Source organism: Camelus dromedarius, chromosome 27 (assembly GCF_036321535.1).
Source record: "Camelus dromedarius isolate mCamDro1 chromosome 27, mCamDro1.pat, whole genome shotgun sequence".
Taxonomy (NCBI): Eukaryota; Metazoa; Chordata; class Mammalia; order Artiodactyla; family Camelidae; genus Camelus; species Camelus dromedarius.
In genome coordinates, this window is record NC_087462.1 from 26,235,507 (window position 1) to 26,259,044 (window position 23,538).

Sequence of the window (23,538 nt, forward strand, 5' to 3'; positions counted from 1 at the left end):
TCCTAGGAATCTGATGCTTCTGCCAGTAGCTGTGAGATTTGAGGCCGACTATTCACCTAAAACCTGCAGAAATTTTTATTAGCTGCCAGAATGGCTTTTAAAGTTAAGAATGTAAAGGGCCTAAAATGGTGCCTTGCACATACTGGTTTCAATGCAGTAAGTTCTAACATTTCTTCCCCTTTTCTAATACTGGTAAAATCGCTGGGGTCAAGTAGGGAAGAGAAATGGGAAGACTTTAAATAATGACTTTCAACAATGACTTGCATGACGTTTCCCAGGAGATTAGAACAGTAATACAGGAATGCAACATGATGTGCTCTTGTCTTACATTAACGGAATCATACTTTGGGGTGAAATCCTCATATTGCTAAGGCTGAAATACAGACACAAGGCATAGACTATTACAAGAATGGTAAATCTTAGAGTCAGTGACTTGAGGGAATAAAATGCAACATCAAATTTCTCTATGTCCAGCTTTTCCTGATTTATTTGAATTTTGGTATGCTGTCTTTTTCTGTATGGAACTAATGGGCATAAATACTGTTTGTTATGAAGTCAAAGAAGTTTTTGCTAACTTTCTACATTACCATACTGGCATAAGGAACTGCAAGGTACCTGAAGAGGTTCTTATGATGGTCAACCACCAAACAAAACAAGAGTAAAATTATAAAAAGCATATGTAAGGACTAAAAAAGCACAGCAACTTAGGGACATTAACTAGAGTAATAAATATCCTTAGAAATGAACCATGCAACAGACTAAAAGAACAATTATTATATTAGTGATGAAATTATGGCACCATTAAAACAAGGTTAAATAATATTCAACATATTCTGTTTCAGAAGTCAGAAAACATAGTCACCCCTTGAACAACACAACTTTAAACTGTATGGTCCACTTATATGTGGATTTTTTCAAGAGTAAATACTTCAGTACTACACGATCCACAGTTCGTTGAATCTGCGGATGGGGAACTGGAGATACAGAGGGCTAAGTATAAAGTTATTCATGGATTTTCAACTGTGTGGAGGGTTGGCACCCCTCACCCCCATGTTGTCCATGGATTAACTGTAATCCACCCATGAGTAATTTCTATCTAAACCACACAAATAAAAAAGTTTAATAGTTAAATCTTTTTTAAACAAAAAGGACTTGTTTCCCAAGGTTACTGATAACTGAGATTTTAATATCCCACAGAATAAGAATAATTGCAAACTGGTAAAACACTGGCTTCTTAACCAAATAGTTTTCAATGCCACAGAAGCCCACCCACCATTATAATCCTGCCACCCTGCTTCTTGATCCATTGAGCAGGATTGTCTAATATATTCCAACATTCCAATTTAAATATCACTTCAGTATCTTGTAGATTTCCAATTCATAAAATGATGAAATGTCACATGATTAATTTTACCTCGTCTGTACTTGACGCACTATCATCTTTCCCTTGAAACAGGTTCATTAAAGCTTTGTAAGATTTTGAAATAATTTTTTCCTTAAGCAAGAGATGCTGCTGAAATTCGTGAATAGAAATGAAACCAACCTGTAAAGGATAAAGAAGAATCACCGCCAGAGACATAAATTTCAAATGAAACCCAATATACCATTAATTCACTAAGTATTTTCTCCAAACTTGCTTATTAATTCATTTTCTGTAGAAAAGCAAAGACTACTTCTCAGAGCAAAACTGTTTTAATTATAAATTTTAAGTCTCTAATTACAAAGGAAAATAACAGCAAATAATTACAATAGTTTATGGATCAAATTGAGAGAATGCCAATGTATTTGCATCTGTTTCCCTACTGAGTTAAGTAATGAATCAATATGAATATGAATGAGTCTAATCAATATGAATAAAAGTCAAGGCCTACAAGCATTCCTGCCCCAACAAGAAAACTGATTTTCTTGTTGAAATAACTCTGCTTCAAAAAGCAGAAGGTACCATTATGAATAGAAATGCTCACTTTTGATTTGATACTCCTTGAAATCCTTTGTTCATATAACCTTTATAGTAAAATTTTAAAGATAACACATAACAGATCCAAAATTGTCACAAGTTTATCTTGTGCTAATAAACTCAGGGCTGGGGTCAACTCTTAATCACTGGGTGGCGGGGGGACTGGCTCTGAACTGGGCAAAGGGCAAATGGCTCCTTTTATTGTAGCAGGTAAACAAATTTCAGTACGAAGGATGAAACATTCATGAAATATATTTTGCTCCTGAAAATTTAAAAAGAGTTGCATCATTGAGCTACTAGAAACCATTTCACTTCACATGGATATCTGAGACTGTTTAAGTATTAATTCAGCTTTTAATATAACATGTTTTTCGAGACTGAAAAAACAAAATGCATCCTGTATTTTGTCTTTCTTTTAAATTACATTTTAAGGCAGGTACATTCTTTTTCTTTTTATCAATGAATTATCAGTTGGAGAGTGAAGACTGAGTTCAATCTTACCTCGTTGCACAAGGTATGTAAAGCATCTAGCTAATACTTTAAAACCACATCTGACCTAGTTCTGTGGGCACCACATCATTCACACTCCATCACTCACTGGCTGAGTGATTCAGGACTGAGGGGATGGGAGATGGACCTGTCTGAGGAGGAGGGCCAAACCTGAGGCTGCTGGAGGGGCAGGGAGTGGAAGACAGGGCTGTGGACAGACTGACAACGAGGCCATGAAATTACGTGTTCTCTCTTCCTTGCTTCCTTCAACTCCAGGAATAAACGCCGAGTCACTAGACTACTTCAATATTTTATGCTATTATAAGTTTCGTTATAAAACTATGAAAATATGCCCATGATAAACCATTTAAACAACATAAAAAGACATCTCACCTTCCCTTCCTAGACCCTCAATCCCATTGGCACAGCCATAAGATTATTTACCTTTCCAGAACTTTTCCATGTATATGTTAAGGAATGCTTTCATTCTCCTCCCCATAAACAAATAAAACCCACCCCAAATCAAATATAGGCGCATACTGCACTGCCTGTCACCAAAACTTGCTTTCTAATTCTTACTGTGATCTCTTGCATACATGCAGAAGAATGCACAAGACAAAAAAAAAACCAAGCGTACAGACGAACAGTGAAGTCCACACCCATGTAACCACATCCGGGTCAAAAAAGCAGCCCCTCAGGAGCAGCATGTGGTTCCTCCCCAATCACCAACTTGTCCCCACCGCAGGCAATGCTACCCTGGCCTTTCAAGATGACTTCCTTGCTTGTCCTCATAATGTTACCATCATTATATCAACTTCTAAAGAATATGTTCAGTTTGTGTGTGTGCGTGTTGCTTCTGAGCCTTTCATGAATGGAACTGTTCTGTATGGACTTGGGTTTCAAGTCATCCATCTGTCGTGAGTAGCTACAGCTCACTTGTTTCATTGCTCTATATTATTCCATCAGCTCACTCGACCAGTTGCCCTGTCCAGTATCCCATTGCTACACATCTGGGTTACGCCCAGTTGGGGAGTATTACAAACAATGCTGCTGTGAACATCCCTGTACCTAGGCCCGAGTTTCTCCAGGGTCCCAGTTTCTCCTCATCCCCTCCAACAAGCAGCTGGAGAATAAACGTCACAGGGGAAAGACCAGTGAGCCGAACTCTAGTTTCAGCTCTGCAAGTCACCTAACGTTTCTGGCTCTCCATTTGTTTCCGTATTTGCAAAATCGGGGAGAGGGTAGATTTGTTCAGCTCTAAAAGGCCTTCCGATGCTTAGAAATGTTTGTATCCACACTGAGAGCTAGTGGTAACATGTGGATATCTGAAACAAAATGGACACTCCGCTACCCCTTATTCCGGGCCTGCCCTCAGTTCCTTTCGTATTTTCCTTCTTTGTCTATGGGCTACCTTCTGGATAATTTTTCTAACAGTCTGGTTTGCTTATTTGTTTCACATCTCTTTAAATCAACTGTTCAACTCATCTGTTGAGTTTTTCCTTTTAATTTCAATGTGCTTCTAGTTTTATGATATTTGGTTATTTTTTGTGTGTGAAAAATTAATCACGATGCTTTGTTTCTTTATGTGCTTATTCTGTGGGTGGCTCATTTTCTTTAAAAAATTACTTCTGAGATCTAGAAGAGGCCTAGGATAAACCTGTGTTTTGAAAGAGGACTCGATGTAGTTTCTGCCAGGTTAGGGCACTCCTGCTTCAGGTTAAGTACAAATGCTCCTAGGGCAAGAGCAGCATCGTGTTGTGCTTCTCTCTCTGGGTTCCAGCCTTTAGGGTTTGGCCTGCTAATTTATTCTTATATTCTCAGCTTTTTGAAGCTTTGAAGATTTTGAAACCTATTTCAACTCTTATTTTAAGTTGCTTTTATCAGGAGAGTTGATTCAAATACATTAAGTGACATATTACCAGAAGTGGAATTTCTGAAAGTCATGCTTTCATAAATTTAATTGTTTTAGCATCATTTAAAAATCAGTATAAAGAGTTGCCTTATTCTTTTTGACAGCTGCATATTATTCTGTGGCTCATTTATATCATAATTTATTTACCATGCTCCTAATGATGGAAATTAAGATTTTGACTGAATTTTATTTATAAATACTACATAAACATTCCTGTAAAATTAGTTTTGCTTACATGTATGAATATATCCTTAGAACAGATTTCTAGAAGTGAAATTGCAAGAGTAAAAAGATACGTGCAGTTCATATTTTAATAGTTATAACAAGTTCCCTTCTGAGGCGGTCGGCCCACTTTACATATTCAACAATACTGTTTTAGAATGTATATTTATATTAAGAAAATTAATCCTTTGTCACATGTTACAATTTCTTTTTACATAATTTATTTTTTATTTATTTTACTTTGTTCAGAGCACCACAGTTTTAATGTAATCAACCTTCTCCGTTATAGTTCTATATCCATGACGATGTTTTATTTACCTAATGTTCACATTCACATCTACTATGCCTTCAATAAGCATTTAGTGAATTCACTTTAATATTAAAATACTTGCAAAAAAAACTTCTAAAGGGCCTGCAAATCATAAATATTTACTATTTGGCCCTTTACAAAAAACGTTTGCCAGGGATAGAGGAAAAAGATGAATGACAACACAAGGAAACTGACAAATCCATTAGTGTCACTTTTTTAAAAAGGGAGAGAAGGCATTATTCTAGATTAAAAAAACAATGAAACATATAATAATCAAGTGTAAGTGTAAACTCTGATTGGATCCTTAAAAAGGTAGCTATATAAAACATTCTGTGGCAATTGAAGCCATCTGAATATGGACTGAATAGTAAATAAGATTAAGAGATTATTACACTAAATTTCCAAGTACAATAATGGTGTCAGGGTTACACAGGAGAATGTCCCTAGTTTTTAGGAGACTCCTGCTAAAATACTGAGGAGTGAAGTATTACAATATTCGCAACTTTCAAACGGTTCTGCAGAAATGTACATATACATGCACATACACACATAACAGCACAAACAGATACAGCAAATACAATTTTTTAAAAAGTAACAACAGCTGAATGTATGCGGGGACTAGAGATAAGCACTGCACTATTCTCTGAACTTTTCAATATATGCCAAAATGTTTATGAATGAAAAAAGGCAGGTTACATGAGAACATGCATCTTATAATCACATTTCCATGTAAACGTGCATATATTCATTAAAAACATCTACAAGAATATGTAAGGCAAAGTGTTAAAACAGGTTATATCTCAGTAGTGGAATCATAGGTAATTATTAGTTTCTTTTTAATATTTCTTTGCACAGTCTGAGTATTTTACAGGGAATGCTCATTACCTTCATACATTAGGAAAAAATCAAAAACTTTAAAAGAGAGCTTTGTATGGAAAACTTAAAAGTAAACTGTTAATCTTTGGAACATGTCACAATTCATCATATTTGCTGCTCCTTTACAAGAGTAATGGTATACTGATCCTAAAAACTAGGAGTCAAAAGTCAGCTTCTTATATGCTATCTTATGAGGCTTACTAAATTTATACAATCTTACTACAAAAAGGAATCATTTTCAGATGGTATATTTATAAGAAATGTCATAATAGTTTTTACAGAGGTACCAGAAAAGTTAATAGATCCTTTGAAATACAAGTTTCCCCACCATCTGAAAGTAGAACACGCCTATGAAACCTTTTGTAATCCATTATGAAATGATGTAAAGCGAAAAAGCAATTACCTTAGGACACTCTTGCTAAGGGATGCACAGAATAAATGGAGATAAGGCACAGGTGCTCACAGACACAGGTCAAAGCTATGGCGGCTGGATGCTGAGATGCTGAGTGCAGTTCCCAGGAAGGAGCTGGGTGGGGCCACTCTCGCTGCTCGGGATGCGCGCTGCCTCTCTAACAGCTCCTTGCAAAGCAAATCACTTTTTGCCTTTTTTCCTAAAAGCAAAACTCCTCCTCCGGTTTCTTTCAGTTAGCAAGAACAGGTGCTAATGCAGATCTTTCGTAAAAGCTAAGTGGCAGAAAGCAAAGTGGCCGTAAAGCGAACTTCCAAAAAGCGGGGGATACCTGTACCACTTCTTTCCCCCTCAATCAGTGAGTTGTTTATACTTTAAGCTCTTTAAATGTTCAATCCTTCATTTAGAATAGCACTAATCCAAAAAGGCAAAAGCAAAAAGCAAACATAGACACTAACTTTCAATCTTCTTTCCAGAGGTGGAATCACCAAATAACAATTCGCTTGCTTGTCATCAAGTAAATCATCTTCATTGCAATCCAAAGTTTCACTCTAATAAATAAAACAATACATTATAACTGAAATTTAGAAATAAACTGAAATTTCTTAAGATTAAGAAAATATAATACAAAAAACAATACAAGTTTATCCAAAAGGCGGTGTGCCACAATACACTGTTATATAAAAGATACATATTTTCCCCATCATCTTCTTGTAAATGGGAAAATAGAAACTATTATTACCACTATTACCACCCACCTAAAGTTTGCATACTGATTCAAAAAGTATCAGCTTACTAGGTGTTTATAAAATTCCGTAACTAGAGAAAATAAGAATTATACTCATTTTAATAACGCAAGAAAAGCCCTGAGGCTCAGAGATATTTTATATAGATATGAAACTTACAGGGTAGTATTTCCCTTATGCTCAAGATCTTAAAATATCATGAACTGTTACTTTTTTTAATAAAGCAGTTTCACTTCACTGTATTCCTTAATTAATCCAATATTATGTTTATTGGTATAAAATGTGCCTTTTGGAAGCAAAGATAATTTACAGTATTATTGTCACTTGAGTGAACACCAGATATATTATGTTCCAAATTTATATCAAAAGGAGTCAATTTGTAAAACATTTGTTGAAAGGAGAGTCATATTATTTAGAAGATTCAATGTATGTATTTTCAAAGTTCAACAAGTTTACTTTTAAGTATGAAATCAAAAATATTGAAAGGGTAGGTCAAAAGCTTTGAAGTGCTCAAATTTTCTAAAATGTTCTTAAAGTAATGTATAAAAAGTACACGGAACTTACTGAATAGTTTAAGTTGTCAAGGTTCGTTATTTTAAAAGAACTCAGGCAATCTGAATTCAAGGAGTCCCTGAAAAGTAGCAGTACTTGTTCAGTTCCAACTCCAAGAAAGTCATCTATCAGTACTGAGCTAATTTGCTCCCACTTAGCAGCAACCTGAAAGAGAGTGGTAAAGAAGGAATAAAGGAAGAAAAAAAGTCAGATGTAAAATAAGCTAAATCCTTTTGTTGCATGTAGTTCTAATTTGTCATCTTCAATCTTACAAACAAGTAATGAAAATGTTACTGCAAACACTAAAAACTAAAATAAAATACAGATATTGGGGGATCAGAAAACATAAGGAGTCATAAATTTATAAATAGCAAGGTAATTAAACTTAATATTTTATCAACATTTGTCCAGGGATTGTCATGTTCCTGATTTCTTTATTAAAATTTTATTATAACTTATAAATTCTAACACTTCTTATGACTAGCTCTAGTGAAGATTCTTTCTCTAACGGGTTAATTTAAGGACGACCCTCATTCCCATAATCCTTAGTGGATGTATGTTTATGATCAAACCAATTACACAAGGTATTCAGTTACTTTAGATAGTCAGAAGGTACTAGCAAACACTTTAAGAGCTCTTAAAGCAGAATAACCTTTAAGGGTCCATAGGAAATTAATTTATACCCTAAACTCTTATAGGAGAGAACATAGCCATTATCAAGGGCACAGCAGGGGAGCGATCTTAAAACAGTGGGGCACCTAGAACTGTCCTAGCCTAATGGAATGACTTGATAAGCTTATACCAGAACGCAAGACCCCACGTTTTAAACAGAAGACAACTTCTTAAAGGTCCATAAAGCTGAAAGCTTCCAGACTAGTCCCCTAGAAAATTAACACCATGGGGGGCAGATACCCTTTCTCCATCAGGCAGAAAAGCTGAAACTCCCACTCAGACCCCTAGGAGCACAGGTACATCATCCTCTAGATGATAGACGGCGGCCTGCATTAAAGCACAAATGTGAGACTCTTCAAGTCTATGTGATCAAATGCCAGACTTTCCCCTATAAGGTTAATTCCAAAGCAGTGACTTACGCAGGAAGAAAGCTTATTTGTAAACCCATATCCTCCCTTCCTCCCACCACTCACCCCTGAGTATTGTGGAGTATGATAAACTATGCGAAGAAACATTGGTAGGAATGTGCTCAGCACACAAACACCATAGAGCTGTGCGCTGAGGCACGCACACACACTCACAACCTATAGCTCTAGAATAGCACTGTCCAAAAGAAATTAGAGGTGAGCCACAAGTGCAAGGCACATATATAATTTTAAAATTTCCAGTAGCCAATAATAAGAAGATTCTCTAGTAGCATTAAAAAAAAAAGGTGAAACTGATTTTATGCTAGTTAATCTATATAAAACATCATCATTTCAATTCAATATAACCAACAAAAATTAATAAGATATTTCACTCCCATCTTTTACTAAGCCTTTGAAATCTGGTGTGTATTTGACATGGCTAGCACATTCTAATTCAGACTAGCTACACACACTTATGGTCACCAGAGGGGAAAGGGGGTGGGGAAGGATAAATTGGCGGTTTAGGATTTGTAGATAAAAACTACTATATATAAAATAAACAACAAGGTCCTACTGTATAGCACAGGGAACTATATTCAATATCTTGTAGTAGCCTATAATGAAAAGAATATGAAAAGGAATATATGTATAAAACACTGAGTTACAATGCTGTACACCAGAAATTAACACAACATTGTAAATCAACTATACTCCAATAAAAAAACAAAAGCAGACTAGCCACACACATTTCAAATGTTGCATAACTGTATGGGGCTAGTGACTGTCTCAGACATCACACATTTAGAACATGTGAGCCTCTTTCGATCTACAACACACCAGTATCTATTTCAGATATACCTGACAATGATCTCGATTTTGAAATCCATGCTATACAGATTCTTGTCAAAACTTGCAGAGACAACTTCTACTCAAAAGCGAAAGCCTAAGAGAAAAGCTAATTGTGTGTTTCTCTATACTCAGCTCTGTTTCAAGTCCTATCACTGGGTTAAACATTACATGGAGGGCCTTGATGAAGGGCTGATCTGAGAACCCACTAACCTTGATTTTCATTATTTATTCTAATCTGTGCTTGTTTGGATTTCGCCTACTATTGTTAGCTGCCTTCACTCCTGTTTGGAATGACGTCGTTAAAGGATGGAGGGATGAGTCCATAGCTAACCCGACGGAAGAGGGCTTCTGTGGTTTTCTCCCATTCTGGGGCAAAACTGCTCAAAGGCACCATTTTATTAGTCAGTAACATATTCATTTTATTAATTATTCAAAACCTCTTAAAGTACCACAAACAGTAAATTCCTCTCACTGCACGATGTTAGAAGTAATTTTCCCCTTGAGAGTGTGTTCCATTCACCTGTAAACTTCCTGTATTTATTTTTTTGTCTTAACTGCTAAAAATGCAGTATATTTGCTCGAATGCAGTTATTTCCCTTTATCCAGGTTTTCTGACATGGTTATTTCCCTCTCCCCTTTTATTTGTAGATTCTTAGCCTTTATTTCTGTTTCTAAAGCAATTGAATATTTCACCCTAAGCTGTATCTAATGTCTTTAAAGTACGTGTGTATAAGTGCAACACCAAGTCAGGGGCAGGAGCTGTAAAACTCCCAGAGTGGCAAGGTTACTAAGGCAATTCAGAAGCACTTAACTTGTAGGTAGCAGGGTGCAATTCCAGAGCATTCAATACCAGGCACTGAGGACAGTTAGAAGTATAGAATCCCCAAAGAGGTAGCTTAAGGTGTACGTCAGTAGAAACTCAGGTAAGTAATTTACGGAAAGGACGGTGGTCCACTGTAGAGAAAGAACCCTGGAACACAATTTCAAGGCAGGGAGGCCACCAGCTACAGGCCCATTTACAGGGAGTGACATGGTCTCCTGCTCTGGGGCATGTGTTAGTGGCAGAGCTCTACAGGGTCCAAGCAGCGGACCCATTTCAAGTGAGTGAGGACTATATTCCACTGAATGAATGAGGCACAAAATTCCTGTTCTTTATCCAGGTGAAGAGGGGACCTTGGATGGGCACCACTCACTGATGATGGCCTTAGCCCTGGTCCAATACAATAATAGCTACCGCTTACTTAGCTTCTCCTGTGTGCCAGGCGCTGGGCAAGTCACTTCACAGTGTCACTTTGTTTAATTCTCCCTTCTCAGCAGGATGACCCCAATTTCATACACACAGAAAATGAGTTCACCAAAAGTAAATTCATTCCTTAAGGTAACAGCAGCATGTTGCTCAGTTGGGATTTGAAACCCAGGTTAAGTGTGTCCTTTCCATTACCCTGACCCCAATAAGGATTACAGGCTGTATGAGATGCTTCCCTCTCCGCCATTTCTTCAAAAGAAAGGAAGAGAAAAAGACAGAAAATATTGCTTTCCCAAAAAACCTTGAAGTAAAAGTGTAACGCGCTTTTTAAAAGATTACTTGCTAAATAAAATAGGATAGTTTTCAAATTATTTTCCTTTTGAGAATTTAAGTCCTCTATGAGTTATAGAGATCAAATATGGTTACATAATCCCTAGTAACATAAAGGTAATTTACAAGGCAAAGACTGATAAAACACAATTTCAACCTAACATTTCCACACACAAACATAATTCACATAAAAAAATGCCTTTTGAGCTTTCTAAAACATTTATCAATATTCCACATCAAGGTGATAATACAGTGATAGAAATCTGAATTGAGCTTCTAAGTGAGCTAAATGGCCAGGGCACACACAAAGTAAGGCAGTATCTGTTTTTTTCCCAAAGTAATACAAGAACTTAAAAAGTTGTATAATGTACTAAAAAACTACTTTTGGAAGATCATGAATTATCAACACTTCACATCACATAACTGATTGTACTGACAGACATCTTAAGCCAGGAGGACGCAATGTTAACAAAACATCAGGGTTGGAGAAATATTATTGGAGACGCTCAGTTAGTCTTCCAATTTCCTTTTCATTTTCTGTACCTTTTTACGTGTTACTGAACGCTTATTACCAGTCACTATTTTGAAGCAGTTTCCAAACCTTACATTAAAAGATACGACTATATGTAGATAAAATGTGAATGCCTGCTTAAAGGACAACTCTTGAGTTTCAAAATACAACGTAATGAAATTCTCTAAGCAACAGTTTTTAGAAAAATTAACACATCACTTTTCTCCAGAGAACAATTATTTGTCTCTAAAGGGACAATGACAGTTTTCAAGGAATTCCTCTAGATTTCATTTTAAGTTTAAAAAGATCATTACCTACTTTTAAAAAGTTGAAAAACTCATTTGAGTTTTCTAGGAAGGCTCATCTTATTCTAAGTAAAAATACACATCTAACTACCATCACGCTAATAAAAATTAGAAATAGTTACAGTAAAAGACAAGTAAATATATAATAACTGTAGTTATATATTTATGTATTTCAAAAAAAACTCAAGGGTTTTATGACTCAAAATGGTAAGGCAAAACCTTCAGCAAATAGTATTCAGATAATTTTGAGAAAAAAGAATGATGTAACGTATGATTTTCTTTTAAACGCAGCACTAAAAATCGATTTGGATAATAAGGCTCCACGACGAATCCTATGAAGCACTGGGATGCTTAGTAGGTCTAAGACTACACCAATTGAACGATTATGACAATCAGTACCATACCTGAAAGTTCTTTTCCCAAACAGCACAAGCATCATTGGACCGAAAGGATACGACAAAAAGGAGGTCTCCACCTGAATCCATCAGGTGAACTGCACAAGGATCTCCAAATGGAAGCTGGCACACACCTTGAGGAATCCCATTTCGGAATAAAATCAGTTGATTCTTTCGAGTAAGGGCAATCAGAGACATTCTTAATTGGTTGTTGACAATCTCAGCTGCACAGGCGTGCACGCAAGTTATCACACTTCTATAAACAGGAGGGATAATGTACGTATCGCTTATTACTTCTTCCCTTTCGAGGGAGTATACGCAAAAGTGGGTATTCCAAGTTGCATAATCTGATGTTGAAGGCTTTTGGGTGCATCCTTCCTCAGATAAATAACATCTCTTTGGTCCTAATAAAACCATGCCTACATTTTCAATCTCCCCCGCCCACTCAATAGAGGAAAAGTTCATAGACACAGTAATAACTCTGCCAGTTTGGGAAGAGATATAAAAGAATGTATGGACATGTCTCCATAAAACTAAAGGGCCATTAAGGACCCTTACGCTGTCCTTCAACTCATAGCCTAGTCTAAAACTCAAACACTTTTCAAATTTATTGGTACTGTGAAGAAATAGTAGGAAATACTTGAAAATGTTACTTTCTTTATTGCACTGTATCATGATATAAGGTAGATTAACTCCGGTTCTGAAATCTGAAACACAATCGCAACACATCATTTTTAAGTGAGAGTATTCCTCTTTTATGCTGAAGAATCCAGTGGACTTCTGAACAAATACTCCTGTTTCTCTGTCAAACACCATTCTTCTGACATGTAACATGGATATTTTCGCAGGCCCTTTATCTACAGAATTTCCTTCAGACAAACGAAAAACAAGCACTTCCCCGTTGTAGCATAAGAGCCTTTCCTGTTCGTTAAACGACATAGCTTGTTTGCTAGCCAGTCCACAGTATCAAGTCTGATTTGTATGGGTCCAATTTTCGAATGTCAATCGATTCCAGTTGATGCTTTTAAACCTAAAAATGAAATGAGAGAAACTGCAATCAAATAGGCAGGGCGGAAGAGAAAACACGTGTTTTTGTTGGAGAACTATCACACAGGTAACGATAAACTTGTATTAACATTCCTAAGCTTTTTATGCTAGCTTAACAATGTCACACTATCGCAAACGGAGTCCCAAATATTATTTCTGTACAACTCTTAAAAAAACACAATTTGCAAAGAATGCAAATAACCATACCACGAAAGATAAGTGACTGTATCAATGGCATCTATGAAAAGCTGGAGGTGCTCTACGAAAAGTGACTGCAGATGTTCTTTCTGGCTTAAAGGTTCCAATTCTGTCTGTCAAATCTACCGACCTAACCTGGTTTTCCCCTTTTCTAACCTGTTGCCTCCAACTGGCTGTCCCCCTCTCAGCCTTAACCCCTTTACAACGACAACTCAGCCAGTCAAGGTTTCCAAATACATGGTCCCACCGCCCAGGCGTGTGGGTTCCACTTCCCTGAGAAAGGAGTTCGTACAGACTCTATGGCAAAAATGAAAGCCCAGAAAGAAAAACAGGAGCTGCTGTAACATGGCTTTAAAAAATCTCCATAGGAATAACAGAAATAAATCTCGAATCTTCCTTTGCAAAAACAAAGCAGGTTTACATCTTAAGAAAGTCACTATCCTTATTCAAAATAGGAACAAAAACAGAGGATTAGTAATATTACAATGAACACAAGAATTAAATAATAGCTGTCAATTATCCATGCTTCTTATATCCCAGGAACAAAACATGCATTATCTCATTTGATCCTCACAGCTATTCTTTTAAAGTGAGCATTCTTACCATCCCATCTTTTAAAAGAAAAAACCATATTTTAAACTAGGATCAGAAGAATTTCCAAGGTTACAAAGCTAATCAGCAATGGCACTAGATTTGGAAGAGGGGCCCTCTGACTCCTGAGTCTACACTCTGAACCAGCACACTGTCCTGGCGTGCGCTCCCTTTGAACACTGGTTATGAGAAAGGCAACTTGAGAGAATTAGTTAAGTAGAATACAGAGCAAAGGAACGCCCCCTCCACATGTAAGAAAAAGATGTGGCTCTCGCTTTACTCAGTGGCTATATACGCTGAGTCACCCCTTTACCAGTTACTGACTGCTTAGCAGGTGCTGAGAACTGTGCCCGCTCAGAGCACCTCCCGAATGTCAGGCCTGCCTTTTACTAGATGTGTGCTTTACGGCAAGGTACTTAACCCCTCACACTCACATCTCTGTCATGGGGTGCAGTAGCAGTATCTGCCCTACAAGGTACTGGAATTAACTACTAGAACCCACCTGAAGTGGAACCCGGCACACGCAAAGCGCTAATACCGGCTGGCTCAGACCATCACCGTCAAGAGCAGCGGCACGGCCGGCTCGGGCTTACACAGCATCTAACCGTAGAAACCTCAGAATAGGCACGCACTTAAGTTTGCGAAGGCTGAAAGGTCTCTCGTCACTATGTGTGACCCTCATATTCTCTCTCTTCTCCTATTTGTGGATCATTTACACCAGGAAACTCAACCACTTCAGAAACAAGTAAAAACTAGGTCATTTACAAGTAAGAAATACTGTTTTTCTTTTTTGAATGAGAAGCAAACTCAAAAGGCTTAGGGTTTATTCTTTTATTATAAAAATCTACCAATTGTCCAACTAGAGAAAAGTATCACTGAACCATCATCTATAAATTTAACTTAATGTAGCTTGCATTTTATTGAAATAACTTGAGTTAGAGGCAATTCTACTTAAAAGCAGACTAGATTACTCAGCATCTACGTGGAAATGGGAGATGCTGTACCTTATTGTCTAACCTCCAAATACATCACTTGTAGGTTTCAAATACGCTCACTAATTCTTTGAAACTCCTTCCATCAAGAAGTGGCACTTAATTCTCCTCTCCCTGAGTGAGGCCTGGTCATTACGACTCACTTCTAGCCAAGAGATTACAGCAGAAGATTGGGTCACAGAATATGGTGGCTTCCTCGTTGACTTCTTCCTTGGATCACTTGCACTGGAAAAAAAAACACCCACTGTATCATTAAGACACACAGGCAGCCCCATGGAGATGTACACACGGCAAGGAACTGTGGCTTCCTGCCAACAGCCAGCAAGGGACTGGGGCCTTTTGCCAAGAGCCATGTGAGTGGGCCTTCTTGGGATCACACCTTCCAGCTCCAGTCCAGCCTTCCTGAGCCAGAACCACCCAGCTAAGCTGCTCCCAAATTCCCGGTCCTCAGAAATTTGAAGATGATAAATGTTTGTTGTTACGCTGCTGAATTTGGGAGTAATTTGTTATGGAGCAACAGATAAATATATTCCTCTATGGAATTTGTTTTTTTTTTTTTTTTTTTTAATCAAACTGACGATCCTGTTTTTGAGAATTTCAAGAAGTAGGACTGAAGTAACTGGAGATACTCTATCCTAATACGAACCAACAGAAGCCAACTGGCTTAGTAGTATATTGGTAGACAATGCATGCAAAGATCTGGGACAACAGGTATCCCAACGTAGTTTCAACTTCATCAGTAAAGAAGATAGGGAAATCAAAGGTGTGGCTTTCACTCATAAAATGACCTTTTACTTTAAAGGAAATAAACGTATTGGTTATATTACATCAAAACATATGAATAATATTTTATTTCAAATTTCCCACAGACATCTCAGACCTCTTAGAAGACTTCTAAAAACTGTCACTTTTTAGCATTAAATGATATATTCTTTTCTTAGCATTAAAATTACATACCCTCAGGTAAAGATCTAAGAACTCATTGTCTTTCACTACCTACTCACTTAAAAAGGTTTTCAGATTTCTTAATACTAAAACCAACCAAAAATAACTTGTGTCCAGAAAAGGGTTTTGGGATTTTAACACGAGATGTCACAACTAATGTGTAATCAACACAATGTCACACCAAGTGTGACAGGACTAAGGAGGATCTGATTGCTAAAAGATCAGTAGAATCACTCCCTTATTAAATTTTAGAGTATGTACTGCTGCACCTTGATAAAGTTATGAGTTAGGAAAATCAGGCCTCTTACATGCTGCTCTTCTAACGCTATCACCAAGTTCCTAACGTTAGAAATTTCTTTCAGGGGGAGGGTATAGCTCAGTGGTAGAGCGCATGCTTAGCATGCATGAGGTCCCAGGCTCAATCCCCAGTACCTCTGTTAAAAAAAAAAAATATATATATATATATCTATACACACACACACAACACACATATATATGTGTGTGTATATATATAAAAACCTCACTACCTATCCCCTTCTAAAAAAAAAAAGTAAAAGTAAAAAAAAAAAAAAAACTTCTTTCTCCCAACTCTCTGTCCCAATTGCCACTAGTTCAGGCTTTCATCTCTCATTTAGATCGTGGTAAAAAGCCCTTTAATCAGCCTTCCTTACTCTAGTCTCTCTCCCCTCTAATATATCCATCTATTTATGCTACCTCAGTTATTGTTCTAAAACACAAGCTTGATCAGGTAACTGTCCCCTCATTCAAAAGATTTGCATGCACCCACGCCCCCCTCCACCAGCCCCCAAGAGATCTCTGATCCATGAACTAGTTACCACCTGGAAACATAGACACTAAATATTGTACATTGAACATATAAATGATGGAGAGATAAAAGGTTGCAAACCACTGCTATGAAGTAGGGCATGGAATTCAAAGGCCTATTATAATCTTAATTCAACATACTTTTAGCATGAGCTCTAGGCAAAAAGAAAACTTATTCTCATGGACTTAGACTCAAAGAGACTGAAAAACATTGTTATATGAAAGGTCACTGCTTTTTATTTTTAAATACCATTGTAAAAATATGCACATTTTCAATATAAGTTATTCTAAATGGACCATCATCAGAGTTCAAAATTAGAAGTTATTAATATTTTAATGTATAAATTTTTTCCTCAAACTTTCTGTAATCTCAAGGCTTACTGAATTCTCATATCTGTGTATATGTTTTATTTTATACTGATGCAACATCTATTTTAAAAGTAAAAGTTCTTAGCATATGTTCGTAAGAAAAACCTTGAAGCCTGTGAAGTAAGTGGTAATTTTCTTTTTTCAGATAGAAATAATCTGGAAACAAGTGAAACTAAGTTTCAATTCAGAAGTTCTTAAACCAATATTAACAAGCTCTGATTAATCAAATCGGGACACCAGACTTAGCATTCCAGCCTACTAGTCATTTGACTTTTTACTTAGTACTCTTACAACAGTGGCTGCTGAAGTAACAGGTAACTCAAACCAGTTTTACCTTCTGTTGCAGAGCTGGAGGGGGATGGGAGAGAGATTTCGATGCAGATTATTTATAAAATAATATGTAGTTAATTTGAGCTTTTCCTGTTTTTTATTACCACACATCAAAGTTGACTTTATATTTTACACATAAAATGAAAAAAGACGTGAGCGTATACTAGAAAAACAATACATGATAATCTAAATATAATAGTTTGGCAACAAATTATCACCCTTATCCAACCTTCTCTCACAGCCTCCTACCAAATAAACAATGTTCCATTAAATGCTAGTAAATTCATTAGGCATTATAAATTTCAGAACTCTAAATAAACTACAGGAATGGTTCAGGAAGATCCTAAAAGAGCACTATATCATCTGCAGATGAAATCTAAAAAACTCTCTAAGAAACCATATTGATTGCAACCAATGGACAGTGTCTTTGGAATTCTATCTTTGGAATAAAGGTAGAATTAAGACACTTAACTAAATGAATGTATGTATATATATGTATAACTGGGACATTATGCTGTACACCAGAAACTGACTCATTGTAACTGACTACACACCAATAAAAAAAATTTTTAATTAAAAAATATATCTAACTAAAAAAATTCACCTAATAATATTAAACATAATCTCATGAGCATAATACTCATAGGTGTCATTTTTCCAACATATAGGATACTGTTTACCTAAGTAAATTAACTGGGCTACAGAGTGGGTCCACTGTTAAAACTTTTTCTACCTATATAACTAGAAGTCATCTGCTGGGGCCTACCCAGAATCAATCTCCCTTTTTCCTTTCCCAAAAAAGCTTAGGGTACCTGAAGTGTAGAAGAATGTGGGGGAATGGTGATCTACTAAGAGAATTTAAAAAGATTAAATTAAAGGCTCTCTATGCTATACTAAGCACTTCTTTCTCTAAGCAATGATAGACCACTGAAAGATTTCAAAAATAGAAATCACAAGATTGTACTTCTAAATAATAAAGATCCTGTGACAGGGGGAGTGAAGTGAGACTGGAGGCAGAGCCATCAATAGGAAATAATTATGAATACTTAATTAAATTAAAGGGAGATTTTTGGAAGGCAATTTGGCATAAATGGAAATGCATACACCCAGGATTTTTTTTTATTTCATTTTGTTTAAAATTTTTGTTTTTGTTTTTCTATTCAGGAATTTCATTTCTAGATACAAACCCAGAGAAATAATCCTACATAATAACGCACAAGGACATTGCTCTAGAGTGTTCACTGTGCTGTTATTTGTAATATTAACTAAAAAGTAAAAACTTTGATGACCACCAATAGAGGAATGAATAAATACAGATGGGATATCATCTTGTAGTTAAAAGGAATGAATTAGATAGATAACATTGTGTCTAGAGTTCAAAAATCGAGTGAAAAAAATAACTTGCAGAAAAATGTATACTGTAGTACATTATGTATCAAAATCAAAACACATAAAACAGCATTGTATATTTTGTTTACCTTCAATGGCTACATTCTCGGACTGCTTTCTCTGTGCCAGGCACTGTTCTAAGCATTTTGCACTAACTTATTCATTTTTCATGATACCCTTATTAACCCATTTCCATGAGGAAACTGAAGCATGGAGTTTAAGGATCTTCTCTAAGGCCTACAGATAGTAAGCGACAGAGCCAGGTTTCAAACCCAGGCAGCCTGGTCCAAAACAAAAAATGCAAAGATTCTTGCCAAATTCCAATGACTGTTTATTCTGGAGAAGAGGAAGGGTATCAGGGTAGGGGAGTGGAGCCGGAGAGAAACTTTAGCTATATCTGAAATGTTATTACTTCGAAGATGTATTCAAATACTTTTTACACAATGTGTGTATTTCTCTTCATTAAAAAAAAGTAAACATATATTTTAAAAGTTTGGAACAAAAAAATGCTAGCGTCCATCGTGGTTGACTAGGGACCGTGGGAATATGAGAATTGTTCTTTTCTTCTTACAACTTTGTAATTTTTAAGTTGTGACAGCCAAAAATATCTCCAAGCAGTGCCAAATGCCCCCTGGGAGGCAAATTCGCCCCAGCTGTGAACTATCTTAATTAATAAACTGAAAGACGCTTTACATCTTTTTAACTTCATATAACTTTTAAAGATTTCAAATATCTACTCATTGCTAAGTATTTCACACTCCAAGTGGGAAAGATGCTGCAGAGGCAAAGAAAGGTTCAAGCGAAAAATTCCCAGAACATAGTATGAAATCTAGTTATTCCACAGAATGATGGGCACAGGCCCCAGGACGCCCACTTCCTTCCCGCTCTTCCGCAATGAAGGGACCAGGGGAGCCAACCCAGCCCCGCCACCTCCTCGGCGAAAGTCACCTGAGGAGACAAGCCGCCACCGGCCCTACCTCTGCGCGTGGGGTTCCCGAGTACCACAGCCGCCACGTCCCCGACGCCACAAACAGGCGAAGCGTCCGACGACTCCAAACCTCCCGCTCGCGCGCTGCATCTTGGGAGGCCCAGGCCGGAGGCTGCGTCCAGCGCAGAGGAGGCGGAGCCTGCCCAGCTGGCCAGAAGACGGTTGCCAAGGAAGGCTGAAGAGGCGTGGCCTCCGGGGATTGTTGTGAAAGCGAATAGCAGGCGGAGCTCGCACGGGCGGAGCTCCGCGAGGGAAGCGCCCGCGATCCCCCGGCTGGCGGGGGCGGACCCGCAGTGCAGGGGACGTCAGGGGGCGGGGCCCGAACGGGAAGCGACTGGAAAGCTAGGGCGAGGGCCCGGTCCTGCCTCCGGAACCAGGCGGCCGCATCGGATTGGTCGACGCGGCGACGCTTCCGCCCGCCTTCCGTTGTCACGCGACCACCTCTACGTCCCGCCCTTCCCTCTTTACCTCGGGGCCGCCTTGGCTGGTGGTGAGATACCCGGTCTGCAGCTGTGGAAGTGGCGAGTGCAAGCGCAATCACGTCCACGACAGCGACCATGGCAGAGGTGAGGAGCCGACCGCACCGCTGCCGGGCCCCCCAGCCCGGACCCCGAAGCTGCCTCTGAGGCCTGGGGGCCGCGCACTCAGGTGCAGGTGGGCTGGGCTGAGGGGAAGTGAGGTGGTGAGCGTAGTGTTTAAGCGTCCCTTCGTGTCTTCCTTCTAGTATCAAGCCCAGAATAAAGCCAAGCTCATCTCTGACACGCGACGGAGGTTCGAAGCTGAGTATGTGACAGGTGGGTACCGCATTCTCGGTGTTGAGGCAGGTGTGCAGTGAGCGTCCCCAACTTTGCTGGGGTGTTTGCCGGTGTCTCTGTGAAAGGAATTAAGGACCATTTCGATTCTCACGGGGACCGTACCCTCTACGTTTCCAAGGTTTTCCGCTCTATAATGTGGCACGCACACGGCTCCACTTGGACAAGTAACGCGTCCATTGTTTTCTAAGGGTTAATGTAAGTTGGAAATTGGTGTTTCTCACATCTCGAGTTTATAGAACTTGCAGGGACACTTGTTAGGCCCTTGGCACAGGTGATAGTGTCCAGTCCACAGCTCTCCTGCTGACCTTTCACCAGCAACAATCAAGAACATGAACCTGGAAACTGCCTTAATACTATTCACGTCTGCTTAATAGGGGATCCAAATTCCTTGGCTGTTTTGCCTAATTCCACTTCAGAGAACCCAGCCTGCTACCCACGAAGTAGGCTGGAACAAGTTCTTATCTTTTCATCCCACATGGTACTTTGCAAAGTCCTGTGAGTACAGAATTGTTTTGTTGAGTGACCATTCTGTTTCCAGGTGTCACAGATACTTGAGTTGTCCAATATTTAACTGATGGTTGAATTCTTGTACAGTAATTTCGAAAAGCATGCAGGATAATTTATTATAAATAGGGAATAAATAGTCAAACCCTGACCCTGCCACTTAATATCTTGCTTGTGTCTTCTGAGCCCCTGGTTCCATGTCTGTGAAATTCAAAGAATTAGGTTAAGAGGAGTAAATGAAAAAGTATATATCAAACTGTGTAGCATGGGGTTAGCGTCTAGTAGGCTCTCAATGGATATTTTGCCTCAGTAGTCATTGTGGTGACTGTAAAGAGTTCAGGTTCCACATCTTGACTTTAGTGCTCAGCAGAGGTTCCCGGCACCTTTAGACTGCCCGAGATTATATGTCAGTTGATGACCTAGAACAAATAAGGAAATCTGTTCCAAATAACCTGGTCAGTAAATCTTTTCATCCCTCCCTGTCAATTTTCTTCACATCTCATACTTTGTACCAGAGAGTTGCAAAAGCACTTGATTCACTTTTAGCCCAGAGATCTCATTTCTAATAATGTAGCCGGTTCCAGTACAGAAAGGATTGTAACATTACTTTCCATAGAAATGTCACTCATAGCTACATGGTTAATAACATTTTAAGAAATAACCCAGAACTTGACCTAACGAGCTAGTGCTCCCCAATAGTCATTTACTTATGCCCAACAGAAGAGGTAGAATATAGTCATAGAAGTTCAGCAACAGATAAGATCTTAAAGGTCATCTTGGTCCAACCTTCTTGTTTCTACAATGAAGAAAGTAACATCTAGAGAGATTAAATGATTTGCTCAAACTCCATGGTGTTAGTGGCTAGACCTGGGCTGGTGGTCAGGTCTTCTGAATTTCACTGTGGGGATCTTTTGGCAACACCAGTGTGTCTAATTAGATCGTGGCACTCCCCAACTTGAAACCCTTCAGTACCTTTACACTGTGTTTACAATCAAAATCCCAGTTCTTTATGGTGGCCTACAGTGCAAGGCCATGTCTGTCCTAGCTTGTGCCCCCACCCCCCATCCTCATCTGGTCCTGCTCTTGTTGCTTAGTGCAGATTTCACCACTGCCCACAGTAAGAAACATATTCTACATAATCTAGTACACACAGAACTGAAGCACAAGTTCATTAAAGAGTGCTCAGGCTAAAAGCCTGTGACTCCCTGATACAGTGACCCACAAAAGTGACATCACAACCTCCAGACGTGACCCACTGACCCACAGTTTGAAAAATATGACCAGCCCCACTGCTGCTTTTATGTTCTTCAGACGGACTGAGGCTCTTTCCATCTCAGGATCTTTCCCCTTCTCTCTGCCTGGAAGGCTCTTTACAGGTAGTGAGCGTGGCTAGGTTCTTCTTTTCTTTTCCATCTTGGTTTAAATGTATCTGAGAGGCCTTTGCCGATTATTAGACAGCCTCCCCATCTCGCCTCCTTTACAGCTCTTACCATAATCTGTAATTATGTCCTTCATTTGTTGACTTAGTGTTCATCTCCTCCAGTAGAGCACATGAGTCTGGGGCAACCTGTGAGCACTGAGGGCAGGGTCTGACTCACCTCTGTACCTAGCACAGTTCTCACTGCATAGTCCTTGACTGAAAATAGCAATGCTTAAATACACACATATGGAGATGAGTCCCAGGCTGTATTAAGAGCTGTCCTAACCATCACCCCTCCCCCACCCAAATCTGGCAAAGAGCAGCCCTGACAATATGTCTCATGAAGAGCAGTGCTATTTCCAAGTAAAGCACTGTCTGGCATTAAGTATAGGGAGGGCTCTGTCACCCCTGGATGTGTGTGAATGTATGTAGGTGCGTTATCAGCATAGCCATGGCAAATAGGAATTTAATTAATATAAAGACTTGCATGGGAAAGGAACGTCCACTTTCCTTCTTCCTCTGTCTTTCATTTCATCCTTTCTATTGTCATTAATGATGTTTTGTTTCAGAAGAGGCTTAGGGTAGGCCTAAGGAAACGGTGGTTTTTCCTAAGGGAACACATGTATTATCTGCAAGTGTATCACTTTACACACTGGCTGTACTCCAAAATCTCTTTTGGAGGTAGGTTCTTGGGAATTCTAAGCATGTTTTTGTTTCCACAGAAATTAAGTAACCAATCACAGATAGATTTGTAGCTGCAAAAAGAAGAAAATCTTAGTCCATAATTGTTGCATGCACTACTAATGGTCTTTTTTTTCTAGCATTGTTTCTGTGAGAAATTTCATGCTGAGTCTCAGATGAGAAACATTTCCCTTTCTCTCTTCCTCTTTCTTGTGGCCAAAGCAAGAGACTAATCCCTTGTGACAATAATTTATTC

At 38.4% G+C, this 23,538-nt stretch overlaps 2 protein-coding genes across 10 annotated transcripts in view; one reads left to right on the plus strand and one right to left on the minus strand.

Moving 5' to 3' along the window:
- The window catches only part of LOC135319485 (Fanconi anemia group B protein-like), a 57,600-nt gene extending 37,462 nt beyond the window's left edge, over positions 1–20,138 (minus strand). For 3 of the 6 annotated variants that reach the window (XM_064480205.1, XM_064480209.1, XM_064480208.1), the window contains exons 1-5: positions 19,852–20,138; positions 12,198–13,218; positions 7,486–7,638; positions 6,634–6,726; positions 1,415–1,543 (exon numbers count right to left, since the gene is read on the minus strand). In XM_064480205.1, coding sequence (XP_064336275.1) covers positions 1,415–1,543; positions 6,634–6,726; positions 7,486–7,638; positions 12,198–13,127 — 1,305 coding nt within the window. In that variant the 5' untranslated portion in view covers positions 13,128–13,218; positions 19,852–20,138. Of the gene's footprint in view, positions 1–1,414; positions 1,544–6,633; positions 6,727–7,485; positions 7,639–12,197; positions 13,219–15,028; positions 15,242–19,851 lie in introns of all 6 variants that reach the window. The other 3 variants (XM_064480207.1, XM_064480206.1, XM_064480210.1) reach the window with 3 other exon arrangements.
- A 137-nt stretch (positions 20,139–20,275) lies between these two features.
- Positions 20,276–23,538, plus strand: part of LOC116150809 (uncharacterized) — a 104,920-nt gene continuing 101,657 nt past the window's right edge. For all 4 annotated transcript variants that reach the window (XR_010378142.1, XR_010378143.1, XM_064480211.1 and 1 more), the window contains exons 1-2: positions 20,276–20,428; positions 20,587–20,656. Coding sequence is in view for 2 of the 4 variants with exons in the window: in XM_064480211.1 (XP_064336281.1) it covers positions 20,420–20,428; positions 20,587–20,656 (79 nt within the window). In the remaining 2 variants the exon portion in view is untranslated. The remainder of the gene's footprint in view (positions 20,429–20,586; positions 20,657–23,538) is intronic.